This window comes from Apteryx rowi, unplaced genomic scaffold, assembly GCF_003343035.1.
Source record: "Apteryx rowi isolate R43461 unplaced genomic scaffold, aptRow1 scaffold_40, whole genome shotgun sequence".
NCBI classification, from domain to species: domain Eukaryota; kingdom Metazoa; phylum Chordata; class Aves; order Apterygiformes; family Apterygidae; genus Apteryx; species Apteryx rowi.
Window position 1 is genome coordinate 1,040,829 of NW_020450530.1, and position 20,453 is coordinate 1,061,281.

The 20,453-nt window shown below is 38.0% G+C and overlaps 2 protein-coding genes across 2 annotated transcripts in view; one reads left to right on the top strand and one right to left on the bottom strand.

The window, feature by feature from the left end:
- Window positions 1-8,111, bottom strand: part of GNAZ (G protein subunit alpha z) — a 55,344-nt gene extending 47,233 nt beyond the window's left edge. Inside the window, exon 1 of the mRNA XM_026075154.1 lies at window positions 7,060-8,111. Within this exon, the coding sequence (XP_025930939.1) occupies window positions 7,060-7,782 (723 nt within the window). The 5' untranslated portion in view covers window positions 7,783-8,111. The remainder of the gene's footprint in view (window positions 1-7,059) is intronic.
- RSPH14 (radial spoke head 14 homolog) overlaps window positions 1-20,453 on the top strand; it is a 112,613-nt gene that overhangs the window by 60,671 nt on the left and 31,489 nt on the right. The window lies entirely within an intron of this gene.

Sequence of the window (20,453 nt, forward strand, 5' to 3'; positions counted from 1 at the left end):
ATTAGCATGCAGAAATCTTGCTCGCTTTTTCCTCAATTTTTATCATATTTGTCAATCATTATTGTAACTTATCTTCAACAAAGACAAAGCTCGTGCATAGGGTTTATCCACTTCTGTCAACTGGAAACACAAAAAATCACGTTCATACAGACTATTTGCTTAACTTTCAGTTTACTCTATAAATCAGCCAGATTCTTACATGCTCCATCAAGCAGCAAGTTGTGTTTGAGTGGCCTATTTTTATTTAATAGCTCCCTTCACTTTACATACTACACTGATAAACATTTCTGTAACTCAGCTACACACTATTATTTATAGGGCTTTTTCCACCAGTGGTGCAGTTCAAGTGATCTACCAATGTCTGTACTTCTCATAGTTGAGCTGCCAGAGCTGTTTAACACTGTATTGCAGAAGTTCAGCACATCTGGAACAGGCCAGGCCTACCACACATGCTCTACACAGTAAAATTATGCATGTGTGTTCGGATGAAACAGCTGCATCCAAAGAAGGATGGGCCAAAGGTAACATGTTCTTTATCAGTATAGAGTCAAGTTCACCCTGAAACAGTATTACTCTCTCCCCTCTGTTTTGCCACGTAAGGGGGACTTTTTGGAAGAAGATTCTCTCACTCACATTTTTCCATCTGTATTCCATTTTCTCCACAGAAGATTAAAAATGTGTCTGCAGAATTTCATGTTATAGATGGGCATATACTTGGACAGGGATTACATACCATTCCCTTTCATCAAAACATATATAGTAAAACTCTGAACCTAAATGTTGAGTATCTCTATAAGCAGTAGAGCCAAGGAACATCGGATTGTAGAAAAGGGATAAAAAGAGATCATAGGAGATTAACTGTCCAGGCTGTTAAACATTATGTAAAAATGAGCTTGAACATCACTCCGAAATATCCCAGACACTTAATTTGTTTCTAGAGGCTGGAATCTAAATCATCATCCATAAGGATTTTTCAGAGTATATTGATTTTTCTGCCCATAGACTAGTTCTTTTTWAAATTTAAATCTGAAGAGCAAGGCGGGAAAAGGCTGAAGAATTGCAAGAAACCAATGAACTCCCAGTCATAGTCTAGACTTAAATAAGAGGTGCTTTTCTTAATGTCTGTGAAAATGAAGAGAAAGAATTAGGGGCAATGTTTCTCTCATGTCAAGGGGAGGTCACTAAACAAAAAAAATCAGATGCAGAAATCTGTTACAGTGGGAAGACACTAATAGTGCCACAGCATGAAACAGAAGTCCATGTGAAGAACAGGGAATCGGTTACTATATTACACAGAAGAAAATGGAAGCGCAGTGGATAAGCTGTAAAATCACTAGAAAAAAAATAAGGAAAGGGAAGTATTATATATGTGATAATCTCTATCAACAAAAAAGGGTAATTCAAGCAATGACTAAAAGGACGATTGGAAATAACATATCTTTACAAAAACATTTAAAGGAGAATTACATCCTCACAGAATAACCGCAGGCAGATGGAGACAATGAGAGAGGGAGATGTGAAGAGGCACAATAAAATTTCAGAGAAACCTGAGGAGGCTACTAAAAATTAGACAACAGTAGTTGGATATACTGTCTTTTTGTTCTAAAATAAACTTTGCTGGGCTACATTTCTCATGACCTTTTGGATTTTACAGCTGTACAATGTACACATGGAGTTGAATCCCCCCCATCAACACCTTTAATCAATTAATATTATTTCAGCTTTAGTCTTGAACCCTCATAAGCTTTTATTTTAAACTCCTCTTTAGAGCAGATTCCTATACAACCAAATCCTAATAGAGGTCAATAGAAGTTAGATCATAAGAAAAGCTCAATTAAAGAAGAAAGTGCCAAAAACTTAATTATTCATCTCTCTGTATTCAATACATTTATTACCAATTTCTCCCAGGGAGGATTTGGGATTTGATACTTCATTTCCAAGTGGGCAAACTTTTCCTGGGAATCTCTGGGTCAAGTTCTATGATGAAAATATAATGAGAGATATTATTTATTTCGTAACTTCTGGTTTCTGACTTTTCCCTATATCTTGCTGAGATGCAAATACCAACACCTCCATACACTTTATACAAGTTTCATGCTTTCTGATGAGCTACTTAATAATAATAGTTAATTGTTTTCCCATATTGGAATGCCTCCACTAGTTTAGCTGCAAATCTGCCCCGTTATGCTCATTAGAAATTCTTCCTTCTTACGTTCCTTCTGCAGTAAYATCAAAAGAGTTTGTTGATATCAGTCTGCTAGTCTAAACGTTACTGTGATTAACCAACTAAACAGTACTTTTCTTCAGGATCAAAAGAAAGAAAAAGTTGTCTGCCTTTAAGTTCAACTTACTTTTATCCAAAACTATTAGTAAAGAATAAGAATACCATTTGATAAATGTGAACTTTTAAGTCTTCTTCGATCTGAGATCTTCAGACAAATTCAGTCTGGCACATTTCTGCAGTATGAGTGCATTTTAAGCCTACCATTCATGGATACAAAGGAATTACAGTACCGGTTAATAGAGTATGAACTTAGAGTGCTTGCAGCAGTGTCTCTGCAAGGCAAAAATTACTAAGGCTTAGAAACCCGAACAGATGCTAACCGTGCAACACCACAGACATTCTCCCCGAGGCAGACAGCTAGCCGTAATCTATTATACGAACAATGACTAAGATCAAGACTGTTAAAGATAGTATCATCCTATCAGGCCACCACACAACTGAAACTACATTACATACTTATTTTCAAAGTATCCTGATGTCTCTTGACTTTTCAGACATTTTAAATAGCAGGTCTCAAAACAGAAGCATTTCAAATTATTTCATATCAAAGAGACATCATGTTTCTCTCTCAGAAAAGTTATTATATTACACTACAGACAGGTTTTGTTCTTTCCTTGCATACTGGAGGAGAAAAGTGTTATGTAATCTTGTACAATGTCTGATTTAACAGTGGCAGTACACATTTACTTAATGTATATCTTGGAAATGCAAAGTTGTCTGAATATTCAGATATTGGAGTTGAACACTCAAAGCAGCACATATAAAACAGACTATTTTACTTATAGTAATGCCAAATTGGACATCCAAATGCAAGATTCAGGTTCTCAATAAAGGCTTCTAAATTTGAAGACAGAAAATTGTTTATCATTTTTCTGGCAGGGAAACATTGCATGAAATATTTGGACCCACAGTTGCTATTACTGATTATTCTGTGCCAGATAGCTGCAGATACTAGTTCTTTTAATACCACATGGTGAAGAGTTGAAAATTAGTCTAGAATACGTTTAATTATAAATAGAGGATTTTTACATTAGTGCAGAAATAACCCACAAATATTCCCCTTCCCAACACCAACTCTTTATTTTGAACAGAGCTGATAAGTCACTTGGATTCCTTGCTATGTATGTTTTGGGTATGGAGGAGTAAGACGGCTTAATGCGTTTGCAAACCACTGGACTTTGCCTGCAATTCTAATTCATGAGTTTGGGAAGCTGAGAAGATGTATAATATCTTTAGGCCTTTCTACATAACTTATTTTCTTACCAAAAAGAGCAATTTTGCTATTTTCTTCCTCTTAACAATGGCCTTTCTCCGAGATCACAGATAGCTAGGAAAGGGTTATACACTTTTTGCTGGGTATGCAAATTTAATCCACTTCTCTTTTCCAAGGTTCTTACTATTTCTATCAACTCACCGCTCRCATAAGAATCCAGAATAAATGTGCTGGAATTAAAGCGGTTTTGGTTAAATATTAAAGTTTGAACTTTGAAGGCAGCATTGTGCATTACAAATTTTTTTCATTAAAAAAAACCACTATCTTTTGCCCAACTTATCTTTAATGTGAAATTGCATATTTTGCTTCCGCAGCATAACTTTTTATTCACTAAAATGTTTCTATTTTCTATTCAAACTCTATTCACAGGTAAATTTCTAAAATCTACCTTTACAAAAGTTTTCTTTGATATCTTGGTCTATAGAGTGTTAATTACTAATTCATACTGAGTATTTAATTTGCAGCAAATTGGAAGTGTTTCTGAAGTATTTGATCAAAATTCAGCTTAGGTGAATGTTCTTGACAATAAAATTCTTTTCCTTGAATAATCAGAGAAAGTGCACACAAAAGGGATTCAACCATATAAGGCAAGGTTGTAAAAGACAGCGAATATTTGTGGAAACTATTCTACAGTCTTGGTTCAACTCTAAGTATAATTGCTTCTCAAACTTTTCACTTAGCTCCCTCTTAATATGAAAAAAAACCTTTGTAAAAAATTGTATTAGCAACTAAAAACTCAAAGTGTTAGAAGTATGAATAAATTGAAATAATTTAACTTTATGAATAATTAGAATAGATTTTATATGATCATACTTAAGCAACTCCTTTTCTAGCTGCATGGTATGTGAAGGGAATAGTTACATCTATTATCTTCAGTGATCTTCTATTCTTGTGCTGGCTTTGAGGGAAGGAGTTGATGTTTTGGTTTTGKTTTTTACTGCCATACCTTTCAGTAAGGTCTCGTCTGTTCAAGTTCTGGCTTCTGCAAACCAAGAGTAAGATTTCTGGGAAGTGCTGCTCCACAGAGTGTGTCTGATTTTTGTTTCTTTTTATTTTGTGTATTTTTCATATAGCTTGAAAGAAAATATTAGCATCTTCTTCCAAATCTACCTGAATGACATCTATCAACTTCTAATACAAACTCTGGAAAACACGTTAAAAGTATCACTTATGGAATTTTTTTTTYCTTTAACCACTGTCTTTCTCATACTACAGTTTCCCCCATCTCAATTATATAAACTCAGAACCAGAACCGTGTAATCTCTTGTGTCACTTGAAAATATTGTCATCTGTACCCTGATTCTATGATAAGTGGTATTTGTATAAATAACAGACTAGATAGAAAGCACTGAAGTTGTTTCAGGTACTGCTATTGTTCACCTTGCCTCAGGGAGCTGGCAAACAGCAGGCGCTTTATATAAAATGAGCCATTTTTAGGAAGCGTTCACATTTTGTTAAACCTGTTGCAGTTGTTCCAGTAATTGTCAAAACCAGGAGCATATATTCTGCATCTTTAAAGAGGACAGAAGCCCTTGACAAACATTTTTTTAAACAAAAAAAATGCAGCTATATTGACATTATACAAGTCCAATGTAAAATAAACAATAGTGATGAAGGTCAAAGTTGGTCCCTTCTTTAGGGCAGTGGAACAGAGCTCTCAGGGCAGAAGGAAATTCATGACAGTGAGCTCTGCACTGTGGTAGACATCTCACAGAGCTTCAGCTCTGCGGGTGTTTGTGGAGGCAATTCTGTTTTCTCCCAACCCATTTCCCCACTTCGTAACTTCAGAGAAGTCTATRCAAGTTGGTTATCAAGAGTAGATCGAGCGATCCTGTTTATCCACTGAGGATGTGTAGTATTTTAGGGGGAGAGGAAAACAAAACAAACAACACAACTGATCTGTACCTACAATAATTTTATGGGGAATGGGGGGGGGGGAGAGAGAAGAAAAAGAAAGCAAAGGAAAAGGGAAATGGAAATAGATGGCTGCATATAACAAAGGCTAATTGCAACTTCAGAGTGGCGTCACATCCATACAGGCATTTGAGGTCCAGTGTTGTCATACAGATTAGAGCTCTTAAATATGCGATACACTAAACTCTACTCAGGATACTCTCTAAAGAAATTCTAATATACATGTGCCTGCTACACACAAATGGAAAAGAATAGTCCAATTAGCAACAACAGTTAAGGGTGGTTAGTAATCCAGTTCCACAAAGAACTGCCAAAATCAGATCATTAGATATGGTTGAAAAATTCCCCTTCTGTAATCTTACTGAGAATCAGTTAGATTCCAAACATTGTATAAGAATATTTTCTTGGGAAAAATCTCCTCCCCACCAACACTTTAGTAATGAACCTGCTGTAAAAGAACAAGGGATGCAATGTTCTGGAGTACTCTAGGAACTGATACTTGGTGGACAAGCTATATAAATGTAAAACAATTGCAGGTGCTTAAGGGAGTATAAGAGAAGTAAAAACATTGTAAGATTAACCTTCTGATTTTCAGGGTACAGATTTTAATTCTTCCTGAAAGACAGCTGTTTTCAAACATAAGTATGGCAAGTTTAAGAACCATGAGATGATGGAATCATTGTAAGTTCCTTCCCACAAATTCTCATCTYTTAAGCATCATGTTTTTATGAGGCTGTCAAAAAAATAAGTTCAAATAAAATCCTATGAAGGTCAACTCAAGCAAGCCGAGTGTGATAGCAAACACACAGTCATATATGTGAAAATGTGCACATGTATTTCCGTAGCTACGGCATCTGTGTGCTAAGCAAACTGGAGGCTAACAACAGCATTAAAGAGAATTAAAACAGAAGTAGTTATTCATTGGACAAGGCAAAGTAGCTATATAACAGTCTTTAAACTTTAATTGGTATGGAAACTTTAAATTTAAGAACATTTGATTAAAAAAAAAAAAACTAGTTTCAAAATATCCCAAATTCTGCTTGAAAATCATGGGGAAGAAATTTGATTTCAACCAATATTTTCTCATTTCTCAAATGTTACTTGTTACTGTTTTAGATTTAAGATTTCCCAGGACTTCCAAAACATGACGTCTGCATTAACCATTCCCTTACACCAGGATGTCTACTCCCAACCACCCATGCCCCTGCCCAAGTGATGTTTGGAGTCACACTTAACCAGATAAGCCTGAGTATTCAACAAAAAGCATAAAAACCCCTTTCTACTGTCATGTCATTTGAGGAACTCCTCCATTTCCCAACAATAACATGGGAAGGATGGGAAAAAAAAAAAACAAAACACCTCTATCCAGTGGGGAAAACTGCACAAAGAAAGGAACTGTAGCTTCTGGCTTTTTACTACAGACAAGGGCAGGGGGGAGGAGGAAATGACATTTGGGGCGGACTTTTCACGTTTCCCGAGGGCCCAGAAGCAGGGCTGGGTCCTCGGGCATTCCTACCTTAGAGACAAAAGGACAAACACCGGGGGCAGGAGGAAGGGCGGGTGGGAAGAGAAAGGAAGATGCACTCACTGTTTGGTTATCTTCATATAGCTTCAAGTCATATCCACTCAGCTCCACGCAGAAAATTATTGCTGTAACCCCCTCGAAACAGTGGATCCATTTTTTGCGCTCAGATCTCTGCCCACCCACATCCACCATTTTGAAAGTCAGCTCTTTGAAGGTAAACTTATTTTCTACAATCCCTGTGGTCATGTCCCGAGAGCGCAGAATATCTTCCACTGTAGGGATGTAGTCCAGTGCTGCAATCCTTTCTAGGTCATTTAAGTAGTATGCAGCGTTATCCTCTAGGTGGTACTCATTGGAGCGGCAGAAGCACTCCTGCACCCCGGGGTCTGCCCAGAGCCGTTTCATGACTCCCAGAAGCTCAGGGGTAATCTCGCCTTTGCTTTCAGCTGGGCCTGTCAGGGCAAAAAGCTGCACAGCATCATACGCTCTGTCAGGATTGTGAAACTCTATCTTTAGGGTGGCTAGAGCCCGAATGATACGCGTGAGGGAGTCAATTGCATTATAGATAATCAGAGGTTTGTATTCCTTGCAAGCCTCCAGGTTAAAGCCACCACTATGAATGATTTTCATCTGCTTTACAATAGTACTCTTCCCAGAATTGCTGGTACCCAGGAGAAGGAGCTTAATCTCTCTTCGCTGCCGCTGACTTTCAGAGCGCAGGTGGCGGTCGATCCTACGGGACCGCCGCGCTGCCTCTTTCTCCTCAGAGCTTTGCCTACATCCCATGGTATAGCAGGCTGTTACAGAAGGGAAAGACTGGAGATGCTCTCAGTTTCTTTGTATCTCTGAAAAGGACCTGCAGTGTCTTTCAGTCCTCGTGCCAGGTACACCTTGTACAGAAAGAAATCCTTATCCAATACCTGATGGTCCAAGAGGCCTGTACCACCTAATTCAGTCCCAGCAGGGGAGCAAAAACATGTAGATATGCAACCACAGAAATAGTCTCTTCAGTAGGTCTCATGGCACTCCCCTTTACAGTGCGTAAACAGTGGCACATTCCTGTTAATGAAAGGACACTTCCCTTTCCCACAGTTTGGCTAAATCGATCAAATATTCTTTTCTGATCTGCATAATTATTTTGCTGCCTTCTGTCCAAAGGTAAGGAGCCGCACTTTCACCTTCTCTGCTTTAGCCCTTGTCTTTTAATTGTATTTTCTGGTTGCTGTGGTGATGCTGCTAGAGAGAGCTGAAGATCTTTTCAATGGTGCTGTACTTGTTTTGTCTCTTCCCCCACTTCTTCAGCTGATCCAGTTCAGCTCTGTAAATCTGCGCTTTYCACCTGCCAAACAACGAGAAAAGAAATGAATGAAACAAGACTTTGTTTTCTCGCTGCACACCACTCACTTTTTCCTCTTCTTCTAGACTTCTGAACCTTTATTATCCCAAACAGAAAATACAGATGGAAAAAATATGTAAAGAAAAGCAAAAATCTAATAACCCCACAAAAACGTAGGGACAGCTGAAGCTTGCAAACCTAAGAAAATGTGGTTTCTGAACAATAGTAAATCAAATCCCCTTTTCTTTCCAGCCTTCTGTGTTTTATTATCTAAATCTACATGAAAACAAACAGTGCTGAGCTGTGTCCCAATTACTCCCTCAGCAAGAGCTTATGGCAGTGCTTTTCCTGCACAGTCCTGTTCTGACTGGTTTTCCTGAAGTAGAAAATGAGACAGACTCACAACTACTTTTCCCAGTCTATTTATATCAATATCTGGTACTCAGATACATGTCCTCCTGCATTTTCTTTCATCTTTTCCCAACCATTTTGCTTGCACTGAACATTTAAGTAACTAAATAATGAAGCAAAAGGAGGGGATTAAGTTTGCTTCATGTTTTTTCTGAAAGGGTTTATATAAAGGGACAGTTGCTGATCTTTGCAGAAAACAGCAACATACCTTTCTTCCCCTTGGAGAACAGTACTGTGGAACATACTACTTGCTTAATGAATAAAGTGATATACTAGTATAAAAAACTTTAGTAAGCTTCTTTTCATAGCAAAGCTATCGCTATTAAGCCTCCTTTCTTCCACTTTTAATACAGAAATTCTGAGATGCAGTGATGGTGAATGGTGACCGCAAGGCAACTGTTTTAAACAAAACACACAAGAAATGCCATCTGAAGAAAGGGCTAACAACTTCTCAGAGTAATAATTCTTTCCTAAATTAGGGGTTAAGTATACTAGTTGGAGCTCTACAGAAGGCAACAACAGGAAGCAGTTACCCCTCGCAGAGGGGAAAACCATTACTGTTAACTGATTGGTGATAGCTTGCCTCTTTCATGAGGGGCTTGCTGCTCCCACCAAGCTCTGAGCTCAGTGGGAACTAGAAGTCACTAATCACAGATTTCACTGCTTCCATTTCCTCATCATACGATGGTCACAGCACATGTCACTGATTGTCTGCAGGCCCACTCTGGCACCTATTCTAACACCTGCTTCATTGGGTCAGAAGGGCCTTCAGTGAGAATTTTCACCAGCTAAGCTATACGCCAGTGACATAACCTCAGAGGTAGACTTAAGGGGGGGGAGGGTGTCAAAACTTACTAAAGGAATATATTTTTCATTACATTTACGTAAGACTAAGCCTCCTAATTTCCATTTTCAAACGTGCCCTACATGTATTTGGAAGTTTTTCCTGCATGAACTTACTAGCATTTCAATGTAGACAGGACAAAGCACTAAAATACACACTGAAGGGAACAATTCCACACTAGCAGGAGAAGGACAGAAGGATCCAAGATAGATTTTGAATCTCTAGGTTTAGTGAGAAAAGAAATTGTACTACAACTACTTGTAACCGCATGTACTTTGCTTTCTCTTTCTGCAGCATAGCTGCAAAATAGTTAGTGGACAAGAGTTATTTCAGCACTAAAAAATAGTCATCTCTACTTCAGTATTTGAGAAGGGAATGCTGGATTTAACAATACCTCTTTTTCCTTCTCCTCACATCACCTAAATCATGGGGCAAGATTCACTTATATTGATATACCACAGGACAGGGATCTCATTCCTACTCTGACCACACTAGGCTGGTTGAAAAATATGAGCTTGTGTTTACATGATTTCTATTTTAATGTGTAACATGTATATTATTAGTACATATACATTTATTAGTACATCTTTTCTAGGATACGGCTTCATTGCTGAGAATGTCAACTCTTCTTTTTTTTATCTTGCCAAAAGTCATTATCAGTGATATCCTGCTTTACCCTCCCAGTAGGTGTCACTGTAGCAGAGGGAAATTACAGCAAATAATAGTTTTGGCTAGTATTTAAACAATTTGAGATACAGCACAGCAGAAAGACTCAGGGGGATTCACAGATATAGGTGAGGATAATTACATCAGCTGCAGTACTGACGAAGGATTGTATGATTAAAATAAAGTTCAGCTTTTTAATTTCTTAACATCTTACATTTATATGAAGAACCATCTTTCTTAGAACACTTATTCCAGGGTTGGGGAGAATAACTGCTATATCTAGGATTTTGTTCCTCAGTCAGGTGGTGGAACCATATGTAATGATCTCAGCGCCTCTGTTTAGTGACAGATATTGCTATTCTTGTGCTATTTATATATTAAATCTTTGTCACAGCAGGCTATCCTAATCTTAGCTTCTGCATAGCTTTCTCTCTCAACACATCAAAAGTAACTTACAGATCTCTTCTAATTCATGATGGGCTGACAGGTGGAAACGTAGAGTCTGCATGGCTGCTTTGGGATCTGGGGTCCCTACTGGTACACATCTCTGGAGCCTACGGTTACATAACAGCACCCTGGCATTGGGCAGGCTCTGGCAGAGCAATACAGCCCTTTCCAGCACAGGTTCCAATAGGTATACGTGAAGGTATCTAGGAATGTGAAGTATGGGCATACAAAAGGACAAACAGTTATAACAATCGAGGGTGATCTCTTAACATCAGAGGAAAGGTATATTCAAGACTGGACAGAGTCAACAGATGACAGTTTTATTTCCTGAAGTTTCCTCTGATGTTAGCCCAGAACAGTTGAGCTTGCTATCATTCACCCTTAAATACTTTTACTGATTCTATATTTATCTTTAAATCCCTTCCTAACTCTAACCCTGCTTAAGGGAGATATATAGTTGAACCAATGTAGACATGGATAAAACTCATGACTACCAGGATGAGTCAATATAGGTCAGGATTGGTACTGCTGTACAGAGGAGAGCATCATATCGTAATAGTTTGCAGCAATAATCTATTCATCTTCTATGGTTAGAGACTTCCACACCTAAAACTCTGACTACAAAAAAGCTGAACATTCAGAAACAGTATACGCAGTGCACTGAATAAGAGGTGCTTCAGTGTCCCACTCATTCCTGTCAATCCTTTAACATACACATTTTCAGAACAGCAGCTTTTACTCTGCTCTGAAAATCTCCAGTATAGTATTTCAACTTCACTTCTTTCTTGTTGCTATTTAAATCTGCCTTCTCGCTGCCTTTCTTTCCATCTCTGTGCTCTAACACCTGCCTGTAAATCCATCCAAAAATCTGCCTGCATGAAATTAATTATACTAGAACAGGCTTCTTACAGTAACCAATTTCAAAAGTGAACCATGTCAATGTTATGCCCAGTTGTTTTAAACTAATTATGCAGTCAGTACATGAAGTGACTTCATGACRGTTCAGAGTGCTTACCTATCTTCTCAGCCTGTATAGACTGAAGTACATGGGCAGGCTTGTAATTTAAGCATTGCAGGTACCTTAAACTTTTAGCGGTCTGAGTCCTTTCTTCTAAATGCACTATGTATTGCTATTACCTTGCTTAAAACCCTAAAAAGAGTCTTAACGGCTGTATTTATCTCACTTCCCTTTGCACTTCAGAAGGACATTAACATATTATGAATGCATGAAGAACAGATCAATCAACAGAAAATTAAAATAATAGCATACATATTAATAGAATGGTAATTAACATAACCTTATTCTACTGCATCAAAGATATGGACAGGAAAACCCTCCAACAAAGTGAGGAGCTATACTTCACATAATTAGCTTTTTCCAAGGGCCATAGGAGATGACAACTAAGAGTGGAGGAAACTATGTTTCTTAATGAGTGACTTTCTGGCCATACAGAGAGAGTGAAATGACTGTAGTAAGTATTGGGCCAAATTCTTATTATACCAAAATTAGAGTTAGCTCCATTAATTAATTATGCTTATTCTGACATGTTCAGAACATTTTAAACCAGTTTTGCTTTAAGTTCTCATCCTCAGAGGTTTCATTTTCACATTATTGACCAGACCACTGGTCCAAGCCTTTGTGGCGTTTTCTACACATCTCAGTGACCAAAGATGAAAGATTTGCTAGAAGCACATACGGAACCATCTCTCTTCTCCCCCCTACATTTGCAAGAAGCAAGAGAATACATATTCCTTCCAAAAACATCAGTAATTATGATAAATCTCGAGATTTTATGCCCATATAAAATGAGCAGATCTTTTTTAAAATCATAGGCAATTGCTGAGGCCAATAACATATGACAAACAGTTTGGTAGAAAGTCATTTTCAAGGAGAGCGATTATTTTTAGACAGCTTGTACATTCTATGGAGTATTTCTTGTTGTGCATTTCTACAACAGGGACATTCAGATGTGTCACAAACCCCACGTTGTGTTACATATCAGCTATCCTGCTTGCCATTCATTAATACATTTACCACAGAAAAGGATGAGTAGCACCTCCATATTGTGGAAAGGACCATAAGCACATAAACACTATGTTTTTGCAAATGAGTTTTACAGTACTGAATTTCCATTTTCTTGGCATCTAGTCATTCCTATTGTATATATATATACCTAAGATATTTGGATACCACTGTTTCAAGTAGAAATACAATGAGGTGATTATATTATCGTTTTGTAAAGTAGAGTAGTAATGATACCATTTAAGGATAGTTTACTACAATAAGAAAATTTGATTTAAATAAGTTTTCCCACATACACTATGAAAAGCATTTCCACATCCATCATTACATATGACAAAAAAAGTAAAAAATAAAAATAAAGTAAAAAAGCTGCAAAGAGGAGCTCATTTAGAGCAGAACATGTGAATGTGACTGATGAGCTCAATCCTTTAATGAATATGATTTGCTATTTGTGGGAGATCACGTGTTTTAATTTAAGACCCGAAGTGTTTATATCCAGACTGGAGCGTAGAACAGCTTGGGTGACTACATAAACTTACCTACGTTCTCAATCTGTACATACTGGCTGTCTGATTTCCTTCTGACATTTACACACTTTTGTGCAGAAATGTTTCAGAGCCCTGCAAGTTCTGGTGCTGACCCTTCCTCCTCCGCATTCAGATTTTATTTGGGGGCGGGGAGGAGTTTTCCTCTAGAATTTATGAATTTAAGTTTACCAGCACCGAAGTAGCTAGGATGACATGTATGTGCTAATCAAGTCCATTCTGAAATTCAGCTTGTGTTATCACCTTTTTACCATCTAATCACTACTTTTTAAATGTAGGAAAATAAAGCAGTCTAGATTGTCTTCTATTTTTTAGAACAGATTTCATATTAAAAAAGCAAGTATCTAATGGCTATAATTTTCTATTCGGAAAAAAAAAAATCTTTTCAGTTACTTTAATAGAAGGCCCTATCACTTCCTTTCACTATGTACTTTTCTCTCTAAACTTTGCTCAAAAATCTTAGTCTTTGAGCGACCACATTATATCGTATACGTGCATCTAAACTAACGTATCTGCCTTCCACTCAAAACTGAAGCTGCTCAGAATGTTAAGAAAATGTCTTTTTTTTTTTAATAGATGAAGCCTGATGATAGATATGAGCTACCTTGTCATGACTAAAATGGCTAGTTCTTCCCACAAAATAAAATTAACATGCCCCAAATCCTATGTTAACAGGGGTCTACTTCCATTATCAAAGAAGTAATGCCAAAAAGTTCATTTTTGGAGAGGGAAGGATACTTGAACAAAATTCTGCACTGATGCATTATATAAATCTGTTGAAGGCCATTTAACTGGGCAGGCTGTTTGGCACTAGCACACTCTTCTACCCACACTTTTATAGCCAATAAAACCAGTCATTCTTGTTGCTTTCCTGTCTAGCACTACTCATTGCCCCCACCCAGGCACTTCAGTCCTTCCCCAGCTCATCTGTGTCTTTGGAGTAATAGACCCTTAAGCCCTTGTCTCCGCATGTTTCCAGCTAACTGAGGGGAAAACAAGCAAACCCACCCCACCCTGCCAGCTTCCCAAAGGAAAGAGGCACCGAGGATTCTCATGCTGCAGGAACAACTGGCACTTCACTAGGGAAAGCAGAGTTACAGAATCTGCCCTGGAAGATGCTCCCTCTCCAAAGATTTTATTGGGAGGAGCTGGCTCCTGAGCTGAGGATAAGACCAGTGAGGGTTGCTTTCACAGTGGATATAGAGATGGTGCACGCAGGACGCTGCTAGCAGCAGGAAGTTCAGTTGGCGCTGTAGACACACCACTATATTCTGTCCCAAATGCAAGTGCTACTATTAGTCTCATATTTAGCTTAGCTTAACCCTCCTCACACACTGAGCTTTTGGAGCCAAATCTTACTCAGTTCTCTACACTAAAACCATTCCAATAAGCCAGGTCCTGCATATAATTTTTCCCAGTAGAACATAATTTAAGAAAGTGAAGTGAATTTCAAAGAGTTGGGGCAAAACTTTTCACAGCAATTTTAGATATGGTTGCCAGCAATCTCAGTTACTTGATGCAGTTTCCAGTATTACAGAATATATACTACCAGAGAAAAACTTACCTAAGCTGCACTTTTCCCAACTTACTGGTTCTGACTGCTTCTTTCTCCTTGCTTATCTATACTCAGAAGTTGGACTGGTTTAAATGGGATGCTGCACCGAAAATTTAAAAGTAGCAGAACTGCCTATTTGAGTGCTTACCCAAGTAGAAGCAAAACAAATACAAGCAAATCTAGCAAAAAGTAACAGCACACACCTAAGACTTGCAAGTGGTAAGCTAAACCAATGTAATCAGAGTTTCCAGTGACCGTACATGTCCACAGAGGATTCCAGCAATTTAAATATGGCACTTTAGCAAAACCTCATTTTCACAGGTTTTACTTTCAATCACATCTTGCACTATTAATGGAAAGAGAAAAGACATGGGGGAATATGATATGCATCAGGAAATCCCCAAGATGGTTTACTGAGGAAGAAAAGAGCTCTACTAGGCAGACACAGCTTTGAGAGGAAACAAGGCTAATAAGGAATGGGGAAGTCAGTTCAGAAGAGCGACCAGAAAGAGAGGCCCAAACAGTCATGCATATAAATGCAAGGATGAAATAATTTTMTTCTGTAGTAAGTGGACTCTAATCACCATATAATAAATAGTTAAATAACTTATGTGAAATTGTTATTAAAACAATGGCCACAGGCATCCTACTAACATTCTCCTTAGACAGCCACTTAAATCTGAAAGAAGAAGAATTAAAAGCTTACAAAGAAAAAAAAATTACAAAACAAGATTGTATGATTTTCTCTTAATGAAGCCTTTCATACGCAGAGTTGATTGTCAGTCAACTGCAACAAACAGAAGTACAATCTTATTCATGTTGCTGTTTTCAGTTGCTTAAAGCCCTGGGAAACCATTTTCATTGAAAATATCTGCATCACATACCTACCTCTAAATAAATGTTTGGGGAAAGTTTTCAGTCCAAATGGCTAGTGCATTTCTAAACACAGCACTTGGGAAAAATGAATTGTTTTTCCACACTGAAAGAAATTGGAAATTTTTTCTCTAAAATTATGTTATGCATCCACACTTTGAGCCAGGACATGAAATTCAACAGATGAGAAGCTTTATGGTATGGATGTGCCCCCTGCCATTCTCACAAAACAGGAATTTTGACTTAGAGACTTGAAAATTTTTAGTTTTAGCTGAAGTAGAGAACGATTCATTTTCAATAAAGGACTTGATAGGTAGCAATAACTGGCCTGGCATCTCTAGCTAAGACAAGGAAAGACGACATGGGAAAGAAAAGATTTTATACTAATGAAAATCTGCAATCTGTGTCCACTAGAACACCCTTCTCTCCAAAGCCAGGAGCATAATGCAAAGTTACTGAGCCTGATCATTCATTTTCTGCCTGCAAGTATTTGTGGACTTCACTGGCATTCCCTCCATCTTTCCACACATACGATAAAAACCTATTGGTTATTGGTGTTGTTCACTCTTATCATTGAATGCAAGAGTTTCAACTTTGCAGATGAGCTGTACAGTTTGTTTTAAAAAAATCTGTTGGGAAATTTAAGACATCTTAGAAGGACATTAAGGATGAATGTTCAAGTACACAAGTCATATATACAAATTAGAGCAAAGATTTTAATTACATATTCATACACTATAATCTCATCCAAAACACAGGATGGATCTGATCTAATAATCAAACAAGAGGGCATAGCAAAGGAAGCTGTTGTCTTTTGTGGCTTGTTTGTTACAGCAGTTAAAAAACGTGTATTCTATTAGTCAGATGACTGAAGAAAGAAGCRATGGTGTCATGATTAGAGCAGCTGAATGTTGGGCTGGACTACTGAATTCTACCCCTCTTTGTCATGGTGGTTGTTTGTGATGTTAATTAACTGGCTTAAGCCCATCTTTTCAAAGATGATCACTGCTTGTTGTTTTCATTTCTTAGATACCCAACTTGAGGTCCTATCTGTGACCAGAAAAAATACCAAGTTATATATATAATTGGCATCAATGGTAGCTATGTTTTACATATTCAAATACTATGTGATGCTCTGTAGCCTTACAAAGAAAAAAAATCCACACAGTCTTGCTTGATGTCTATCTAAAAATGGGGCCTCATCTCCCTTCTACCTCCCAAGGCATTGAAAAGATGAATTAATGTTTGTGTAATATGCATCATAATGAGAATAATAGCAAAGCCAGTGAAGTTAATATTCATAGCACAGTCTAGCTAAAATACAATGCATGTTAAGACCAGGACCACACACAAAACCAATACTGAATAACAGAAGCTGCTGAATAAGGAAAGGAATTTTTAAAGGAAAGTCAAATCAGGCAATTAAAAACTGACCTAAATTGTACACACAAGCAGGTACGTGCACATACTGGGGAATAATCAAGTTTACCAAGGAAGGTATTAGGACAATGATACACTTCAGTTCAGAAACCATATGTCCAGGGCAGGGGATGGGCATTGACCAAAACTAGTGCTGTGGTGCGAGCTCCCCGTTATCACTAGCACTGACTGACTAGACCAGTTGGCAACTGCTTCCAGCAAACTTTCCAGAAAGATGGCTGGCAAACCATTAGGTTCTCCTCTGCTGATTCTCACTGTGTTTTTTATAGAAATACTCAGATCTGTGGATTAAACCTAGGCTCAGCTATCACAATTACCACCCAGGGATACATAGTAGAAGGAMGTTTTACAAGAAAATACTGGAAAACACAGATAAAAATGACTTGCTACAATTATTTGTAATCATAGACCTATCTGTGTATAATCTAGACATAAGTGATAGGTTTTCTGCAGTGAGATATTGTAATCAATTATATATCCATAGGGTTAAATATCACACCTTCCCCTATTATTTGGGAAGCATCCAACATACTTCAGGCAGTATCAAAATACAAGTTATGCTAGTCAGTGGTATCCACTAGCTAAATATATCATCCAGTCAAAATTTAGCATGCAGATTTGATCCAAGATTTAAGGAAGCAAAAGAGCTTATCAAGTATTCCTTATAAATCAAGTATTCAACCCCTGCTTTTATAAAGCTAAGTTGTGCTTTTTAGTTAACAGGGCTGAAGTTTGCACCAGCTCATCTAAGATCAAGACCACATTAGAATACAAGAACCTATTAGTTACTGTTCTTTTAACTACACACACCCCGCTTAATTCAAGAAGTGCGAAACATCAAACATCTACAGCATTAATACCTAAACACTCTCACCACTTCGTAGGCATTTAAGTCATGACCCATTTTAGCAACTCTAGACAACCACAAACTAGTGTGAAACAGTGAGGAAAAAAAACATCAACACAACCAGTACATAATACCAACAGCTTCTTGAACAGAAGAAAAAAAACCCAGAGTTCTGTTCTGAGTTGTGCTGAGGAAAATCTAGAGTAGTGTCAGTGACTGCATGTGGAGTTGCTTGTGCTTCATAGCAATTTAACTAAGACCAGAATCACCTTCAGCTGTCATTTTAGACCTGACCTTCAGGCTTCCATAAAGAATGAAATATTACAAGAATATTACCATGGATCTCTGACCAGTGTGCAGAAAAGCCTGGCTGCTAGACAAAGGAGAAGAGAAAYGACACATAGCAGCTGCTTTAGGGATGTACAAACATCAGATTAATCTAAAAATATTGGAACAAAGCAACAAACGAGCAGTACCCAGGCAGTGCCAGCATCAGTGCTCTGTAAGCACCTCAGGTGATGACAGTAGTGTAGGTTATGGCTTCATTAGGGTTGCTTTTTAGTATTTATCATGCGTTACTGTAGTTCTTAGGTGAGCCATTCATGAACTAAGACTCACATACCAAGTCTCCARTATAACCACAAAAAGAAAAGGATTGCTGGTTCAGGGATCTTGGAGAACTTAGAGGTTACTCCACTACATAAAAAAGCTAATACACATTAAGTTTGGTCATGAATAGAGTGGCAAATTTGCTATTGCTCACCCAACATTATTACACTCAATACCTTATGAAAACATAAGGAAACTTTGGTAGTTAACACAGCAAAAGCAAGTTTAAAAGAGAGATTTGATACAGGGTAACAATATAGCCTTGTAAAAGGATGTTTCTCTCATGGTGCATGAAAGGCCATGTACAAAAAGCAAAAACATGCTTGTTTTAGACTGTTCCAGTGACAGATATGAGCTAATCATAGGTCAAAATCAGAATCTCAGTAGTAAGAATGTGAGAAACCAGGTACAGATAATAGTGTCCTGAAGACAAGAAGTTTGTCTAATGTGATAGGGAAAGGCAGCCAATGAAGATTCAAAGATAGCAACTATAGTCCGATCAACAGGCAAGGAAGAAGTGTCTCAGTAAGTGGGACCATAGAAACAACACAAGTTTTATCTGTGATGGTGGATAAGACAGTACCTTTGAGACACTATACAGAAATAAGTCATCACAGTTCTGCTGGAATATTAAGAGAAAGGAGGAGAGGCAAAGATTAAGACAAAGAATGAGAGAAAATAAAGACAGAGAAGCTGGGATAAGACTTAGGGTAAATTGAGAGTGTATATGAAGACAGAAGCCAATAAACTTCTGTATCCATGAAAAGAACAGGAAAGGACTAGAGACAGAAGAAGGAGAGGCAAGCTGAGAAGAGAGTATGGGCACATCATACTATGCCATGTTGGAAGAAATCAACAAAAGCTGTGCAGAGAGGGAAGACGGCTGGTAGGAAGGGGCTGAGGAGTCGTTCAGAAGCTGTAAAGATAGGCTTGCACATATGGAATCCAATCACTGGGCGGGGGGGAATAAATCCATGGTGGAAGAAGTCAGCTGGTTCATCAGATTTCTGCCAAAATGGTTTTGTTGGAGAAAAGCCATTCCTGCAAGCAAATTAGGATTGGCAGTTGGCAAGATGGACCTTGTAATGAAAGAAAGAGCAAAAAAGCTTTGGAAGGAGGAAAGCAAAACATGAAAATCAGTTTCAGTAGTGATCAACACTGAAGTCACAGAAAGGTTGAGTGAGTGTTTGTGAAAGCGTGGCAGGGATGGATTGGCAATGTGATAGTTAAAGCTGGGAACTAAGCAAAAGAAAACAAGTAATGTTTCACAGAGACCAAATCAAGGAAACCTTGGTGAAGTCACAGAAAAGGAGCACAGGAGACTTATGTGAAGAGAAAAGAACGGCATAAAAGGAGTTCAGAGACAGTAGCTCATAGGAAGATGATAGGAAAGAGCATCATGATACAGGTAGAACATCACAGAGCTGGTCAAAATGAAAAGGAGTAGGAGAGAAAAGCAGGACTGTGAAAGAATAAAGCCAATAATCCTTATGATGGTCTAACCTAGGGAAGGGCATAAAGAAAACTCAGCAAACCTCATGAGGCCTCACAGCAAGACATAGAATTGGAAAGAAATGGTGTTTGTAACACAACAAGAGAAAGAAGGAAAGAAAATGCCTAGAAGGGGGTGAATTTCACCATATGAGAGAGGCAGGGCTATTATCAGTGATGAATTTGGTAGGTAAGGTAAAGAGAGATTTCCACTCTTGGGCCACTTATAAAATTAATCATACAAATGGTACCAGAAGGGAACTGCGGATTTCCTAGGTTCCATCTTAGCAACTCAAGTTAAACATGATTTTATCCACAGAAGGGGAGATGAGGAGTGGAAGATGTATTAGACCACAACCCAGAGCAAAAA